Below are 18,232 nucleotides of genomic sequence, written 5' to 3'. Positions count from 1 at the left end.
ACGCACCCAGTAGCTTTTAGAACAGGGACTAAGGGATCATCTTTCCTCACTTCTCGCTTCTTTCCGGGGACATGTTTGGTTTATTTTTGTTGGTTTCACGCTTGCCCTTATTGTTTTCTCCCTTCTGGTCTGTTCTTACCCCCACAGCTATGCTTATACATGTACCTATAAGGCGTATCAGATAATAAACATCAACGACCCTGATTTATTGCCCAGTCATTGCAAATTCCACTTTCCTCAGCCCACCAACCTACATGTAATGGGTGAGTGGCACAGAGAACTAGCACAGTGCAATTTCCTGGAAATCTACAAAAATCCATCAAGCCTATGTGCCCTAATTTACATACGGGCATCAGATCATCTGTAGCGTCTCAGACCTCTTCTGAAACAGTCTAAAAATGTGCCCCAACGGAACTAATCGGTTGGCCCAAAGCATTTCCAAAACATTACCCAAGTGGGGCTTTTCCCTGACTCAGAGGCATAAAAGAAAAAGCCTGCACGTGCTGTTTTATTTTGCATCCCATTTGGCAAAGGCAGCCAGATTGTTAATAATCTTCCTTCAAAGTATATTAATACATGTGTTCATCTTTGGCACTCACTTCAGCAGGGAGGCAGCCCACGTAGCTCTTTGCAGGTAGGCCAGCTTGTTTGCAAAAGGTCTGCTGCCAAATATGGACATATGTATCAGGTGGTGAGAAGGCTGCTGTGTTTATTTTAGCAGAATGACTCATCTGCAAAGGCCCTGAATTAACCTGAATGTTTTTGAAGTCATGCTCCTGGGTCATTAACGAGCATTCTGTTTCCTCCTAGGCCACATCTGCACCATACTCAACAATAAATCTTTCAGAAGTAGCATGGGTTGAATTCTCCCAAAGACATTCTTCTATAAAGTGGCTCTTAAGGGAACTGAAGCTCATGTCTAATTCTGAATTACAACCATTTTTTTTCCCTAAAGACAGTTTAAAATCAGTCACGTTTGCAGGAATCAATTTATTTAAAAAAAAAACACAAAAAACTATTCAAGCCCCTACTCGGGCAATTGGTTTTTCTCACTTTCTATTAAGTTTGCAACCGAGAGGCACTGAGACAAAACTGGTAACTAGCTAGCTTCTGTCTGCTGCTCTGCTCAGATGTAAACTTCCTGATGGAAACGCGAGAAACATCAACCAGCTCATTTGGGTTTTACCGATTGCTCTCCTCCTCCTGCAATCATCTCTTTCTTTTTCCACACATTCATGGTCACCAAGTTCCAAGATGGATGTGTATTTACAAGTCCATAACAGGCAGCTTAAACCTTGTTTTTATTCACTTGCACACACCCCAACCAGTCCTACCCACGCTTGAGGCTTCTCCAGCTTGGGGGACTCCAGTTGCCAATACCAATCCATAATCCTTGGATATCCAGTGCCAATCTATACTGCTGAGCTGGAGGAAACGGGGCTGATGCTGGAATGGGCTGAAGAACCCTACTCAGAAAGTGTAATGATGCGTTAGGAAGAAAGGACATCATGGTGCAGGACTAGGCCCAAACATTGATGAGGACACCACTGGCCTGGGTGTCTACCGTCCCCTTCCCTGTCCCTATACTGTCTCCTCTCTGTTGGCCCAGGCCTTGATAGACAGTGGAAAGTGAGCATATTCATTCGTGGTGAGGAATTAGTGAAATCAGGCTTAAAGAGCACTTGCAGTGTAAGAGGACCACAGGTGAGCATATAACTTAGCCTCAAGAAATAAACTACTACACATAGATTCCATATACCAGGGATAAGAGAGCGGTTTCCGGGCAGGGCACCTATCCTGTGCCAGCCCGCAGGCCTCCCCTTTATTCTGTTAGTCATGCCAATAGACTATACAGGGGTATAATAGTCTACTATATAGTAGGTCTATATATATTATATAGCAAAAACAGGTGTAGAGTTCGGGAACCCCTCTTGCTGCTTTAGGGACTGTTTATTGGACTGGTAGCTTTTCTTTGCCTCCTTTCTATCTCTTGGTCACTAGGGCAAACAGGATGGAAGAGTCAGCAACACTGTCTGGTTTGTCATTATTATTTCTGTCTCCCCAGGTGTCCGGGTGATCCCCAAAACAGCATGTCTCCATCCCCAGACCTGCCGGCTGGGCATCCGGATTCCTTCCTTCCCACAGCGCTGAGCCAGGCTTTGCCTCCAGGTCTCCACCCCCAGGGCGCAGAACCTCCGTCTGGTTGTCTTCCCTCCCGCCCCCTCCATCTCTCCCCCACCATGGCATGTTTCGTGACAACCCAGTTGCTACATCAGAGTGTATTTTTGTAATTCCTCCAGCTAACATGTAAATGGCCCCGTCTCTCCTCACCCACCCCTTCTCTCTTCTATGGGTGGGTTAAAGGAACAGGGCAGCAAGCCTGGGGTTTTGACTTGTCACTGCCATAACTTGTTTGTAAAAGAGCTGTTCTTTTCGACTGTTTTAAACAGGTATTTCTCCATTAAACTTCTGAGCAAACGGTTAATAGGTTGGTTGGCTGTTTTTAAGCGAAGTCACTGAGAAGCGCAGACTCCAAACACACCATCAGAGCTGCCTCTCTTGGGAGGCAGAGACAGAAAGTACATGGCTCTGCTTTATGTAAAGTGTGACAAGCAAGATACGTGAGCATAAACACGGGCCTGTGCTGTGTCCTAGATGCCACTGGGTGGATGGACGGGTGGGGCAGAGGGGCTGAGGTTCTCAGAAACTCCCTGTGCATGGCAACGTCACCAAAGGGCAAGTTGTTGGGTCCTGACCTCCACCCCTGTTGTTTCTGACTCAGTAGAAATTTGCATTAAAATTTTTATTTTTTTATTTTTAAATTTGAGAGAGATCAAGAAAAAAACATCAATTTGTTGTTCCACTTATTTATGCATTCATTGGTTATTTCTTGTATGTGCCCTGACCAGGGGTCAAACCGGGAACCTTGGCACATCAGGACCATGCTCTAACCAAGGGGCAGAGCCTCAACAAACCTGCTGGTGTCATTTTTTTCTCCAATTTAACATGAAACATGTTAAGGTGTATAACGATCAGAGTCTAGCCGAAAAACGTCTTGCACCCAGAGTAACTGAGGAGAGTCGATTTCTGCAGTGTAAGGGGGGGTTAGGCGCTCTGTTGAGGTGGAGAGCCAGGGTAAGGGGGAAGTCACTGAAACCCACTGAGCCGAGCTCTCAGCGGGGACGTGCCGCCATTCACACACAGCACAGTAAGGGCCAGGAGCGGCAATACCCCAACTCCTCTCTCCTTCAGCCCCTCAAACTCCAGCCGGTGTCTCCTGTTGGTCAGACACCCAGAAGCAGAAAGTCAGGGGGTCTGCAGGTGCAGCCATCAAGGTAAGCCTGGGAGGGACCAGGGCCGCGAGTGAAGAATGCCCAACTCAAAGGCAGAGTACAGATTCGGGAGGCTTGGGCGAACAGCATTAAAGCAGCAGATTCTATCTGGGCTTTCTTAGAGATGGGGTACACAGGAGCAAACGCACCTTACCTCCGTTCTATCTCAAGGTGAGAAAAAAGGCTAAAGCACAACCTCCCACATCAGCTTCAGGGGCTTCTGGGCTTGACCAACCATGACGAGTTCCCAGGCCTTCACAGAGTGGCATCACCCTCACCCTCAGGCCCTGTTCAGGGTCCTTAGAACTGGTTCCTTGTGGTCTCCTGCTGCAAAGGTGGAATGTTGCTTTCTGCTCCCAACACCCTCCCCGCCTAGACCAGCTTTAACTGGCCATTTGGGCCATCACAGTACATGAAACAGATGCATTCAGGAGGTGGCCCATGTTGCTCCCTAGGTCAGAACTGGTCCCATAAAGAGTGTGACTTATTTTCTCCTAAACAGACTCAGGAACATGGCCAAGAACATGCTTCCCAATGTCAATATAAGCAATATAGAAAATAGTTATATTGCCTGGATTACAATCCTAGTACCATGATTTCCCAGTGTATGACCTTGGGAGGGTTATTTAACCTCTGTACTTCTCCTCTTCATCTGTAAAAGGGGGATAATAACAGGAACTCCTTCATAGGGTTATTGAGGTAATCCATGGAAGCACATGGTCCCTGATCACATTACCTACAGTTATTCTAAGCAAATGAATGTGTAGGCTCTGCCTGCAGCATGAATGCTATCATTGGTTTGACACCGAGGACAATGATAGTCTTATCCTTTGCAGGGGAGGGGGCACAGGGACAGGCACACATTAAATCAGACAATGTACCATTTTATTCCTTATAAAATATATTTCATATTGTTGCTGTAAAAACATTACATTTCACATTTTAAAAAAAAAAACAAAAAAAAATTTTAACAGTAAAAATAATACTTGGAAGACAGCTGGGGGAAAAGGCGCCAGTAAGACAAATTCACAAATGGGATTTATCTCTCTCTCTCTCTTTTTGTTTTTTTGCCCCTGGTAGTCAGAACCTGGAATGAGCAGAAAGTAACAGGACAGATTTCTTCAAACAAATCAGTTTCCACATCCAAATTAATAATGTCCTCCAAGGAGTCAAGCTATAAGCTTCCCATCACAACACGGACATTGCTCAAAACGCTCTCTGGAACTGCAGGATGGCTTCCCCATCCAGCTCAAACATCACATAATTGAATCCAAGTTACTTTACTCGCTAGTCAGTCCCTGTGCTTTGCACTTGTGACCTCACTTGACCACAGACATTCACAGGCTCTCTCTGCACTGAGTAAGCCTGAGGGCAGATATAGTATCAATAAGACTGGTCAGAGCAGGCCCCAGACTCCCAAGGTAATTCCAAGAAATATTTTGAATAAGGGCAACGTCAGTGGAATAAAGTTTCCCAAGATAACTGCGTTTGACAATCGGTCCTGTTAGCTTTGAATGCGCACCTATGGCATCTTACCTTCTCTCAGATTCTGCTGCCCAGGTGGGCTGGGAAGTAGCGAGAGAGATACAGAGATGAAAAAACAGGCATGATTGCTGCATCAGTTCACAAACCACCCCCACCCTCCAAGAGGAAACAAATGGGGTAACCCCAAGTCAGACCACATGTCAAGAACCAACACAACAGCCACGAGATGGAAATGTGGGAAGAGGGAAGCCAGAGGAGGCCAACCACCGCCAAAAATAAGACAGGAGCAAATGCAGACAGGGAAAGCTGCACCAAAACAAAACATGAATAAAATAAAATAAAATAAAAAACCACCTCAGTTTTTCAATTATTTCATCCATTTCTTCTTTCTCTCTTCCTTCTCTGCCCTGTGTACCAATGACATGAAAAGGCTACCTCCTTTACAGAAAATATCTATATGCAGTTATATCTACACGATCCAAACTGAGGGGGGAAATGAGAACAGCTTTTCTAAAGACGAGACTCAGCAAGAGCTCTGATTAAGGAGTGAAGGGAAGATACTGCTGGGCAGAGTCCCCGCGTCTCAAACACGCCCTCCCCTCCCCGAGAACACAGACCTGGAAATGGACAGCATGGGAAGTGAGTAGTCAGGACAAGCAACAACCTGCTATTGGCTTTTAATTCTCAGGGAGGCTGAATGGACAAAAAGAAGAACCCTGGCCACCTCTCGCTGGCCTGGTTTCGAGCTTTACCAAGGGACAGATTCCACATACCTTTTTTCACTAAGTTATAAAAATATACCCCATCACCACCAAAGATACCTGTGCATAACTGTCTTTCCTTCTGTCACCAAACTCAGGTCCCCATCACCCTTCACAAAATCACATCCCTATTCTCAGGTCGGTAGGTTTTCTAACACTCCACCTGTCTCGGATTCAAAGGCATATGCACATTTCCCACCTGACGTGGCCAGAGGAGCTTCAAATAGCCAGGTATTTCCACCTGGGGCCAAGAGGACGCCCTCAATGAGAGCCAAGGGGTGGATGCTGCTGTTCTGTCCCCAGAGGGGTGGCTTGGTGGGGTTCCCTGAGCCCCTGACATCGAGGACATAGGTCCAAGACGGCTGGGCATCAGTGGTCCCAGTGAAGCAGGCCCCAAGGAACCCCCACAATTAATCACTGGGAAGAAAGGTGAGACTCCGAAGCAAACACGTGCCTTCCCTCAAGGCTCAGCTCGCCCCGTCTTAATCAACCACTGGCTGGCACGGTGCTGAACTCCCCACGTCTATCTCCTCCACCTCCTAAGCGATGCAGCCCAGGCTCCCCTCAATTCCTGAGGCCTCCAGAGACACCAGGGGCTGAACCACCAGGAGCTGCGAATCCAACCCCAGGTCCTCCTTACTCTGCTTCCTCACACTCTCTCTAACCTTCCCCATTCTGCCTTCAGGCGAGAAGGTGCTCAGCAGGCATCCGGGAAGGTCACACCATAACAAAGTGACCCTCCTCCTCATCGGACTGGACCAACACTGGTAAAAGTTCCAGAAGCCTCCTGCCTTGATCAGAGAGTCCTGTCCCTGTCCTACTTGTCACCTCAGGAAAAAGATCAGATTGCTCCCAAAGGAGCAGGTGAGCCCGTCCTATAATGGGACACCTGTCAACTCCTCCTCCGTGGGCGGGGGCAAGGTGCCACTTGCCTATCTATCTACGCTCTTCTCTCTCCCTCCCCGCCAGCCCTGCTGCAGCCTGGGGAGGGAAATGGGGAAATCCCTGGTGAAGCCAGAGACAAAGAGGAACCTACCACCCAAATAAAAGGGAACTTTAATCAGATAAAGACTTCTGAATACAGCATAAAAGAAAACAAAGTGTTTTAGAGTTGTCATTGCCATCACTCTGACCACAGCAGAGAGCTTTCATGGGTACTCAAACCCTCTCACTTTTCCTCAAGGAAAGAGGAAAGCATTATCAAGGTAGTGTTTTACCTCCACATTTCAAAAAGTGAATTCATAGTAGCCTTTTGGCTCAGCTATCTGGGGACAGTCTTTAAAAAACTATTAGTCTGGGCTTTGAGAAGAAGCCATACAATGTGTTGGGATGCCACCCAACGTTGAGGGGACTCAGATTCAAAGAGCTGTCACCAGACAAAGGTTTTCCTTTTACTTCCACGGAAGCTGCCTGGTGAGAACAAGCTTTCCACGCTCCCAGATTCAGGCGGAGAAGGGCTAGCTGCGAAAATAAAAATTAAAAAAGCGCCCAGGTACCCCTCACTCTTCCCACCCCATCCAGCAGGTCCTGCTCTCTGAGTCATCAGCCAGAAACTTTTTAAAAAGAAAAGTAAATTCATCTTGCTCACAGTCCCTTCTGGCCGAGTTGAGAAAGCAAAGAATTCACCAACTCAGCAGGAAACAGAATGAGCTGTTCCTTCTTGATGCTAACAAACTAATCCCCTGGAGAGAGGGGATGTGGGAAAGGGAGGCTAATTAATTCTTTGGTCTCTAGTTCGCTGCAGAATACCCTTGGTCAGTTTTGGCTCTCTCCTATTTGAGGGGAAAAAATATGTTCATTTCTTTTTTTAAAAAAAATAAAATGTTCCCACAAGGGAGGGAAAAAGGTTTTAAGTATTAAACCTTAGCCAATAGAGCCCAAACTCCCAGTGTCCACTCTTTATCTGTAGGTGTCTGTGAGGGCTCACAGGCCTGCCTTTTGTCATCTGGCTGCCATCAGGGCCAGGAGCAAAGAGGAGGAGCCGGTTGGACGGGTTCAGTCCAGGAAGCGCTGGCAGGCCTTCTTCCAGCGGCAGGCGGTGCACCACTGGTCCCGGTGCTCAATGCCATACACTTTGCGGCACTTCTTGGCCTCCCCGCGGGCCTTCCTGCCAAAAGAGAGTAATGAGAGTACAGTCACGAACTGGTGGTTAGACCTGGAGAGTGGCCAAGTGTGAGGCTGAGCAAACAAGCAGAGGTTAGAAGGGGTGGGAGCCAATAGGGCCAGAGGACAGAGAGTCTCCCCAGCACCCAGTGTGTCCTCCAGTCTGGCTCACCCCTGCCCCTGCCCGGTTCCCAGGACTAACCCTGGAGACCAGGGTCAGGTGGACTCGGAGTCCATACTAGAAGTGGAGATAATGGGGACGGAAGCCAGAGGGAGGCAACGGGAACAGACTCAGTCTCACCTGGCGCTGCTCTGGGACCGGGGTGGAGAAGTGACAATCAGGTGAGATTTCATGGCAGGTGGTGGCTGCTGCGGCTCGCTGAAGCTTAGCGACCTGCTCCGGACCTGGGCACAGGGAGAAGGGCCGTAAGGACAGGTGAGAGGACCATCCTAAGGGGCAGGCAGCCACACCTGCGGAGCCCCTCCTTGTGCCAGGAGGCCAGGGGGACTTTTCTGGAAGGATATTCCAGGTAGAGGTGAACAGGGGCCAGGTAGAGAGGGGAGGCTAGAGAGTAAGGAGCAAGCCTTTAAGTCACGCTCATGAGAGAGCAGGGGCCACAGGCAGGGAAGTCACTTGACCTGGCCACTTCAGGGACTGCTCCCTGCAGACTGAGATGCAGTCACCATGTGTGACACAAAAGAAGGGCTTGCATCGCCTCAACACCACCTTCGGGCAGGGCACTCAGCCTTCACAATGTGTGATACCTTCCTATAGGAGACATTTAGGACTAGCACCCAGTATGTGTAGTTCAAGTAACTTCCAATGCATTTTAGTTCAGAGGCAAGCAACCTAAGCAGCGGTCCACAGTGGCCTCGAGATTTCTGACCCACCCTGCACAACCCCCCACAAGCTCCTACCTTCTTTCTTGCCCACCTTCTTCCTCTCCAGGTTTCCCCACATTCTCCCCCTTCTTAACAAGCATCCACAGACACTCAGAGCTAAATAGGGCACTGACCCTTGCCTCGCCTCATGACTTTCTTGGCAATAAATTTTGCATGATCTGGGTGCTCCTCTGCAAGCACGCTCCTTCCACCTCCTAAGAGGGGCTGTGTGGCCAGCTGGAGAGTGCCAGGTGAGGGGGCGGTCTTCAAGAAGTTTGGGCGCTGAAGACAAGCGCAGGGAGATAGCCTCCAGCACCGGGTATGTGTGGAAGGGCCCTTAGCTTGTTCCAGGGCCCCGAAGTACTGACAGGCTCGAACATGGGCACACTCACCGGAGAGAGGGAGGAGGCCGTGGAGGGGGCGGCGGCCCAGCTAATACTGGTGTAGATGTGTGGTGAGACGGGTATCTGAAAGGACGGCAGGGCCTGCCAGAGACAACACAGCATCAGCCTAGGTCCTGGCTTTCAGAGTCTACCCATCCTCCCTAGGATTTCACGATGTGCAGCAGGTCACTGGCTGGAAACACTGGGATACACCAGAATGCTCCTCACAAGAGAAATAGCAGAGTACCCAACTCTTGGGAGTTCTCCTTAGTCCCAGATGCCAATCTTTTTTAGGATCCCCTCTCAGAGCTAGTGTACATGCTAGTCTCATGACTTCATCACAGTGGATTAACTTCCTGACTGGATCACCTACCAAGAACAAGCTACAGCCATTTCCCCAAAGATGTCCAAAAGCCTCCTGAGCATGGTGGGATCACTGCACTAAGAATATGGGGTCCCCAGCAACCACCTGGAATTAGCAACACTCTCCTGGATGTCCAGATTTAGTTTTATTTATAAAAAACACCAGCCACAGTCTCCAGGGGCAGCCAGCTGACTGAAGGGCCACCTGAAGTTGCCCAAACATGAAATAACTAAGTGACCACTCATTCTAATGAGAAGAATTGGCTCATTTTGTAAAGGTTTTCTGACTGAAAGCACTGCTTTTTAATTACTAACTTGCAAATCAGCCTGGAGTCTGATAAAACCAAGCTATGGGCAAAAAGCATTTTAAGAAAAACTGGCACATGGTAAGCTGTGCATTTACTGAATATCTACTACGTGCAGTGAAGACCATCCTAAATGTTCCCCCCCCCGACAACTTTCCCAACCACACGGGCATAATAGCTTGGTCCTTCCTGTACCCACAATGTCTTGTGCCTCTGGTAAGGTACACTGACAATTATAATCAATAATAGTTACATATGCATTTCTCTCTCCAGCTAAACAGTGCATTTCACAAGGTCAGGGACAATGTCTCATTTTATCTGAAAAGCTTAGCCCACTGCTTGACACATAATAGGATTTTTAAAAATGGGTGCTGGATTGTTTGTTAATGTAATACAATTCTAGGGACCAGGGATGTGATCTGGGAAGCCCAACTACATGACTCCATCCCCTCTGATAGCCATCAGTATAACAATTCCCCAGTCCAAATCCATCAACCTGGTTGCTCAGGGATTCAACCAGATTTCTAGTAATCACTCATGACAGCCACCGATGAAGACCTCAGGGAATTCCCACATTTATCGAGTATGATTTATTTTCCTTTTCTTCTTTGTAGAAGTTAGAGATGGCCCATTAAGCTAAAGGGCTCAGCCTTCAATCAGAATGGTCAGTGGCCTGTGATCAGGCTGCCGGTGACAGGTCAGACACTGAACGTCCCCACGGACACAAGGCTGAGCTCCCAGCGTGTCCCAGCCCATACCTGGTATGCATGGTCGGCCTGAATGTGCCAGAAGGAGCCGGGAGCTGACTTGCTGAGAGCACCAGAGGGCAGGTAAGACTCCACACCAGGGTGTTCTGGGCCTGAGGTCTGGCCTTTGGGAGGAGGTGGTGGAAGAATGGCAAGGGGTGGGCTGGTCACACTGGGGGTGGGGGCTGAGTCAGTGGCAGGGGTGCCAGCAGCAGCAGCAGCAGCTTCCTCCTTCATCTGCACTTCTGTGTAGTAGAAATCCTCCTCCCGCTTGAACTGGTCAGAGTCCACAGTGTCCCTGTGTGGGAGGGAGACACGGTGGTGGTCAGGGACGAGCTGCCTCAGCTCAAAAACAGGGGAAAAAGAGGTGCAAGGAGGGCCACCCAGCATGTCAGGGAAGGGGCCCAAGAGGACACGTGCAGCGTCACGGGCAGGACGTGCTTGCACATCAATGGGACTATTTCTCCTGGCCCCTAAGGCTGCTCCTCTCACACAGTGTGTACGAACCTCTCCTCCTGCATGAGTCATCTGACTCAGAGCCCTGCCTGGGCTCCACCTACTTTTGGTCCTGTTCTCTCCTCCAGGGAAAGGGCTGTGAAACAGTTCCTCTGCCAAGAGCAGCCCCGACCCTAGGGTGGCAGTGTTATCAGAGCCCCAGGTCCCTGAGGGAAAGCAGGTGCAGGCCTCGCAATGGGGTCCCACCAAATCACTCTATCTCTATCCAGAACTAAAACATCTCGCATCTTACAGTGAGGCAAGATGACGCACCCATAAGACAGATGGTGCTCCCTTCCCATGAAAAGATCAACATTCACCAAGATAGAAGCATCCTTCCTTCCCAACAAAGCTCTCTCTCCAATAAGCTATTTTGCTGGGCACAAGGGGCCAGGAACAGGCACCAGGTGGCGCTCTCGGCAAGTCATTTCCTCGGAAGCATTCTGGGCTAGAGGTCTGGGGGGATCACCAGGGGGGAGGCCTGAACGGTACCCTAGGCAGAGAGGCCCTGGGCTTCATACCTACCCCAGGTGGAGGGCTTTCACGTGTCGTTTGATGCCCACAATTGAGCGCAGGACTTTGCCACAGTTTGGCCACAGGCACTTGTACATCACCTTCACAGAGTTCTAGGGGAAAGGAAGGCAAGACCGTTGGCATACACTTCTCTCCCTCACCCCCTCTCACCCTCACCTTGTGGGGACCCCCTCCTTCAAACAAAACCCAACGGAAGGCTCTCTCGGGCCAAAGAAGCGGGCAGGCAGGGGCAGAGAGCCTGGACCCAGGAGACGGGCCTGGTGGCTGGCAGCGCCTGGCAGCCAGCAGCCGTGCTTGGCACCGTGGGTCAGACCCACCACAGGCCTTGTGTGCACAAGCCTCAGGCGTGCAACAGAGGAAGCGGGAACTGGAGCAGAGATGGAAGAAATGGGCAGTGAGGAGCGTTCCTGGGAACGTCATGAGGGAGCAGAGCAGCAAGGGAGCTGCGCCGGGACAGAGCCTGAGAACGGCAGGGCCCGCGGGCCACCGGCCGAGCCCACGCTCACATCCCCGCGTTACCTTTCTTTTACGGGGAGCGGGTTCGTCCAACAGGAAGGCGTCCGGGTCCGTTTCAAACCCGTGGTCAGTCTGGGGCGAGCCACAGGCGTCCCCCAGGTACCTGGGGCTGGCCTGGGGGTGGGGGGGCGAGGGGGTGGAGACCCCACTGCCCGCGCTCCAGCGCCCGCTGGTGGTGCTGCTGCCGCTGTCAGACACGTCGCCGCTCTCCTTCCACAGGTCACAGGGCGCGCGGGGAGCTGGCCGGAGGGAAGGCGGGATGCTCACGGGCCGCCCGACAGAGCTCGCGGCGCGGACAGCCCGGGTCGGGGCCACGCGGTCCCGTTCGGAGCCCACTCCCGGCCCCGGCTGCGCCTGGCTGCGCCACGTCAGCGCGAAAACCCCAAACCTCCCCTCTCTGGGCTTTGACAAAAACGAGGAGCGGTCGGCTCCTCGCAGCGACGCCTCCGGGGAGCCCAGCGGGACCTCGCCGGCCACGGCCACGCTGGTCATCACTGACCGACACTCACTAATCCGTTCCGTACATTATTAACAGAAAGAGGACCTAATTAAAACGTGTTTCTCACTTTATAGGTTTTTAAAACAAAGCAGGGGAGACTGGGAAGGGGGAGGGGGAGGGCTCGCCGCTCTGCCTCTCATCCTAAAAGGGTGGGCGAGAAGGTGGACGGACGCGAGCGCCCGGGAACGCGAGGGCGTCTTCCTCAGCGGAGTAGGGCGGAAAGGCCGAGGAAGAGCTTGCTGACCAGGCGTCCTTGAAAAACGCCTACTGGTCATTTAAAAAACCCGAGCAAGTCCGTGAAAACATGCCTGTAAGAAGAAGCCAGCCAGCCGGCTACTGGGGCAGGTAACGTTGACCAGGGGCAGCGGCCGCCCAGGGGGCTCTGCTTTTACCCACCAGTAGCCCATTTAGAGAAGGAAAGATAAGCTCTGAGAGCAACTCAGGCTGCTACCAGACGCCTGGGGCACAGGCGCCCAACACGGCCCTGGATGCCGCCTGCTCCCAGCAGGGCCTGAACAGGAGGAAGCTCACAGCGAGACGTGAAACGTTCAGTTCTTAAATCGCCTGTCTCTGAGCTGCCTTAGGGCCACCCAGCCAGACTCTTCCATGCCTAGGCCATAAATCCCGATTCCTTGACAGTACAGGAGAATCGGAAATTCTTACACACGGAAATAGCAAGAGAAAGGGGGGCGGGTGTCACGTGCAGGTGTGGTGGCCATGTCCCCAAGCACCCCAACTCTCAGCATGGGTGGGGGTTCCATGGAGCCTCCTTAGTCACCTGGGTTCTGAGATCTGAGATCGACTAGCACACCCTTTGTGGCCAGGATACAAATCCCACTGCTTTTCCCTCACCCTGCTGCATGTTCCAAACTGCTTCTCAGTTACCGCCGACACCTGCGGCAGACTCCCAGCGCTCCACACTGCCACTGGGGGCTCTCCTTAATGAAACCTCACCTGCTGGGAGCCCACCCACACAGCACAGGGCAGATGAGCTCTTCCCTCCCTAAGGATCGCTGTCAAGTCTCAAAGCTATGACTTCCTGGAAACCAGGAGCTTACCACGACGTCTACGCATGAGGCTTACAAAATAGGGTAGCCCTTCAGGGAACAGCTCAGGAGCCCCAGCAGCCCAGCAGGTCAAGAGCTCGCACACACCCACTCAGGGAGAGAAGGGTAAGGAAGCTGAATGTTACATCTAACACGATCAGGACTCCGGAGAGGAGGGAGGTCAAACTCAGGGAAACCCCACAACACAGCAACCTTCCATTCAAATGGCTCAAACGCTGGAACTGGCAGGTAGGCACACGGAGGAAGAAATTTTTAAGAGCAAAAAGTTAATTCCACAAGTTAATCTATAAATTATAAGACAAACATAAATTACTCTACCTTAGATCATACGACGTTCTAGGGCAGGTACTAGACATTCTATACCATGAAAACAGAGTGCTCCTCAGCAAATACGGAGCAATGAGAGAGCATACAGTGAACCTCCTAAGAAATATTTATAATCCCCTCTGGTCTCCACACACACAAGCACGTGCAGAACCATTCTAACAACGCAGACATCAAAGGGAACAGTGGTTCTGTACAAATAGTATCCATAACTAGAGCAAGGTCTTGGTTATTACATACACCTGACCTGGCAAAACACTTCAACATCATTAGCTGCCAAGGAAGCCTTATTTTTCCACTGATTTCAACCATAAGATCAGAAATATCATGGGAAAAAATCTTTAATAAGCTATTAAAATTTTTTGTCCAAAAGGGACTTCAGTTATCAGGATCATGGTATATTACCAGTTAGATGTGTATGTGTTGGCGTTGGTGTGTGTGTAAACATGTACATATGTATCTACACACACATATACACACAAAACCTGATGGGAATTGAAGTCAATGATTTCCTTTCCCTTTCTGGATCTCCCTCCTATTGACCAACCTCCTGGATCTCCTACATTTGTAGAATTTCCTGAGGGCTTAAAATTGACTCCTTACTTCCCCATTTTGCTTGTGTAGCTCCCAAGTGATGACAGAGCATGTGCGCAATGCCAGGCTTCCCCGCAAGGTGCAATCAGACACGTGACTAGCAGACTCGTCATTGATGACGGGCTTTGGGTGAAGTAAGTAAATGTGCATCATCACTCCTTTAAATTTACTTTCCATCTAGAAAGATTACTTATAAGGGATACATGTAAAGGCCACTTTCCTTCTGACTCCATATTTTCCTTTAAGCTTTAAGTAACCTGCAATTCAGTTAGATCTCATCAACAAAAAAGTTATTCCCTGGGAGTAAGTCAGGCCAGCCCTACAGCAAATTTCAAAAAGAAACACTTCAATTTCACCACCAGTCTTGTCAAACTACTCATATCCAGCAACCCTTCTTCCTCCCATATTACTGATCATGTATTTTGGGGGTTGCGCTAGAAGAATTTCCCTTTAATTTGTCAATTTGCTGTGAAGTTATACTATCAGGTTGTATTAAGCAATTGAATTTATTTTAGATTTCAGCTTGTTTATTCCAGGTACTTGGCCTGTAGGCGCACACTAATTTGCAAGGCTGAATTAGGCACTTGGAACAGGGGCATGAATCTTCTGCGGCCACTAGGGGACCATTCAGTCCGTTTCTACCTCTGTGAACCAAATATTCCTCTACTGGCCCGCTTCAGGCCCCACCAAAGTGCCTCACTCACTTACTCCCATAGAAGAACTTACTCAAGTGGCCAGTGTGGCTCAGCCCCGTGCTCAATCATCTTCACAATGCACCAGGAAACTGCTTCCCAGAGGAGGAAACTGAGAAAAAAGAATGGAAGCATCTAACTCAACGCCGCTCAGCCAGTCTGGGATGCGAGCCAGGAGGCACTCCAAATCCTGCCGCCAGGCCAGTGCGTCGGCAATTAGCTGCTCAAAGCAGAGGACATCAGTGATGAGCCTCTGCCGCACCCAGAACCCACACGGAACCCCTTCCTCACCAGAGAAGCTGGCTTCGGCCCCAGGAGGACTCTGCACGACCGGGCTGCAGGACAGGGACGTCAGCACCATGGCCGCCATCATCTCGTCCATTTCCACCGCGTCGGACTTTCTGGATTCAAGAGGGTGAGTGACAAAGGTTACTTCCTGAGACTGCTGGCCACACGGTCATGTCACACTCTGGACCACCCCCTCCGCATCCCCACTCCCATCAGCCAGTGTGTACATTAAGTCGAGCGTGAAGGTCTCTCTTCATTCACGAAAAATACTCATTCTGGATTACATTTATAATTTCCATCAACCCCTAATGGTTTCAAATAGGTAAGCCAGGGTCGGCAAGCTGGGGGCTGTGGACCAAACATGGCCTGCGGCCTGCTTTCTATGGCTCCCAAGCAAAGAATGGTTTTATAATTTTTAAGTGGTTTTAAAAATCCAAAGAATTATTATTTCTTGACATAGGACACATGAAAATTATACAAAATTGAAATCTGAGTGTCCGTAAGTAAAGTCTTATTGGAGCGCAGCCTTGCCCGTTTGTTTCCTTACTGTCCGTGGCTGCTCTCACACTGCGCAGCAGAGCTGAGTCCCTGGGAGAGGGGCTGCTTGGCCCACGAAGCCTACGTTACTTACCATCAGGCCCCATTCAGAACAAGTTTACTGTTTCCTGATCTAAGCCATTTTTTCTGTCTCTTATCATAAAAAACTAAGAACTAATTTTAGTTTAAGCATGAAGAGAGGAAAAACAGCCCTTAGCCAAACCAAAATATAACAGAAAAGATACCATTCTGGGTTTTTCTCAAGGATGCCCTCTCCTCTCTTTGTGTCCCACTTGTCTAATATCTTGACAGGTAGACACCCAGGACTTCCACATTCCTCCCCCATCACGAAACACGCCACAACCCCACACCTCACCACCCACATGATTTTCAGAGCCCAGATTCTCCCACACAAACCTTTTTGGGACATCAATGTTCCTGGAGACAGGCCTGTAGGCTTGTGCCTGGGTTCCCTGCTCTGGAAGTGGCACCTGGGGAATGGGGCCCTGCAGCTCGGCCAGCCACACCTCCTCCGCTTTGCAGCAGATTTGTAACTTCTGATCCAACAGCCAGACAGTCACCTTGTCCTCTGCCCAACTATGCTGCTCCACCAGTCCTGTGCACTCTTGACCCCCATACCACACATAAACCTGGAGGGGGGCAGAAAAAAAGCAACCAGTGGTCAGCACTTGGTAGTCCTTACCACACATACCCCAAATTCTAGGAGCCAGGATCCATTTAACACAAACTGAATTCTCTGACTCATCTTTAATTCATGCAAGATGCTCGCAGGTACCTGCTTTCCCCCTGAGCACCCAGTGGATTGGTTCTTCCCAAAACCAATCCTTATAATTAGATGGAGAAAGTGAACATGTCAGCTTCTGAGATTTTTTTTTTTTCTTCTGAACTTGGAATCTGTATGCAATTGAAGCTAAGTTGTTATCATCTTAAAATAAACTATTTTCTGTAATCCTTGTGGGAACCACACACAAAAAACCCTCTAGCTGATACACAAAAGATAAAGAGAAAGGAATCAAAGCATGACTACTAAAAAAAATCAACAAACCACAAAGGAAGACAGCAAGAGAGGAAGGAGCAAAAGATCTACAAAATAGAAAATAATTAACAAAATAGCAATAGTAAGTCCTTACCTATCAATAATTACTTAAATGTAAACAGGCAAATTCTCCAATCAAATGAATTTGGAATCTGTGTCCACCCTCCCGATTCCCTGCTCTGCCTTGCCTTTGAAGTCCTATCTATCTGCAGTTCACAACTACTGCCCTTGAATTATTCACCCTGCATTTTACCCTTCAGGGACTTCTGAGTCTACCTAGGGGCAAGATGGTAGAGATGGAGAGGTAGGCTGACCTCTGTCAAGGGCTGCCTAGCAGCTGGGGAAGCAAGGTGTGGGAAACAGAAGCCTCAGCAGGGAAGCAGAAGGAAGTCTACTTTATGGGCCCTGGAGAAGGCAATGAAAGAGAAGCCCATGCATCTGGATCTAGTGATAACATCAGGTACAGGTCATAGGTGGGCCCTGACACAAGGGAAGAAAACACTGGAAAAGAAAATCCAAATGGTATTCTGACTAAACAAACATCTTCCTCTCTTGAAAAATTCTAAAGGTAATTAAAAAACCACCTTACCCTGTCTCTCATAAGCCTGAAGTTCTTTCCTTTGTTTCGTAAAGTTGCAAACTGAGACAGGTTAAGCAAAACTGAGCTCTGGCCATGTTTGAAACTGAGGTTTTGAGTAGGCCCATGCCCAGTATGTCAGATGTCAGGTCTCACCAGTCTTTTCTCCAAGACAGCACTGTCATCAAGGAGCCCTGGGTCTGCGGCTGGCAATTCATTCTCTCAGGAAGCTTGCTCCCCAAGGGCTCACAGGGTTCAAGTTAAAGGTCTGTACGCATACAAACTGATGCCCGGGGAGTTTCCAGCCTATCACTCGGGGCACCACAAGCCTGCTGGCCCCAAGCCTGGGAAGATCAGGCACCTGTCCACTCAGGGATCAACTTACCTTCTGCCCCGGCTGAAAGGCCACCTGCTGGAGGCCTGAGGTGCTGGGAGCCTTGAGGACTTCCTTGGGCTGCTCTTGACAGGAAGTGTCCTTAGGGGTGAAGAAGGGCTGGGGAGCCATCCCCTCCAGCAGCTCCGCCTGAGGCTCTGAAGGTGGGGCAGTCCCGGGGGGCCCCAACACCCGGGCTCCCAGAAGGGACCGTTTCCCAAGGCGCCGGGACAGCACACTAGCCATGCTGCTATCTTTCCTGGGGAGGCAAAGGGGGACACAGAATCCTTCAGCCTTTATCTGGAAGAATCAGGAAGCT

General features: G+C 49.8%; 1 protein-coding gene across 1 annotated transcript in view; it reads right to left on the bottom strand.

Annotated features, from left to right (window-relative positions):
* Nucleotides 1-4,200: 4,200 nt before the first annotated feature.
* Nucleotides 4,201-18,232, bottom strand: part of ZNF395 (zinc finger protein 395) — a 38,284-nt gene continuing 24,252 nt past the window's right edge. The window contains exons 2-10 of the mRNA XM_087816567.1: nucleotides 17,926-18,172; nucleotides 16,324-16,556; nucleotides 15,373-15,482; nucleotides 11,909-12,144; nucleotides 11,381-11,481; nucleotides 10,373-10,658; nucleotides 8,956-9,048; nucleotides 7,983-8,086; nucleotides 4,201-7,685 (exon numbers count right to left, since the gene is read on the bottom strand). Coding sequence (XP_087672693.1) covers nucleotides 7,574-7,685; nucleotides 7,983-8,086; nucleotides 8,956-9,048; nucleotides 10,373-10,658; nucleotides 11,381-11,481; nucleotides 11,909-12,144; nucleotides 15,373-15,482; nucleotides 16,324-16,556; nucleotides 17,926-18,159 — 1,509 coding nt within the window. The 5' untranslated portion in view covers nucleotides 18,160-18,172 and the 3' untranslated portion in view covers nucleotides 4,201-7,573. The remainder of the gene's footprint in view (nucleotides 7,686-7,982; nucleotides 8,087-8,955; nucleotides 9,049-10,372; nucleotides 10,659-11,380; nucleotides 11,482-11,908; nucleotides 12,145-15,372; nucleotides 15,483-16,323; nucleotides 16,557-17,925; nucleotides 18,173-18,232) is intronic.

The sequence above is a fragment of the Miniopterus natalensis genome, chromosome 4 (assembly GCF_054644295.1).
Source record: "Miniopterus natalensis isolate mMinNat1 chromosome 4, mMinNat1.hap1, whole genome shotgun sequence".
Lineage (NCBI taxonomy): Eukaryota > Metazoa > Chordata > Mammalia > Chiroptera > Miniopteridae > Miniopterus > Miniopterus natalensis.
The sequence above is the reverse complement of the archived record's forward strand: the minus strand, read 5'-3'. Positions and strand labels throughout refer to the sequence as shown.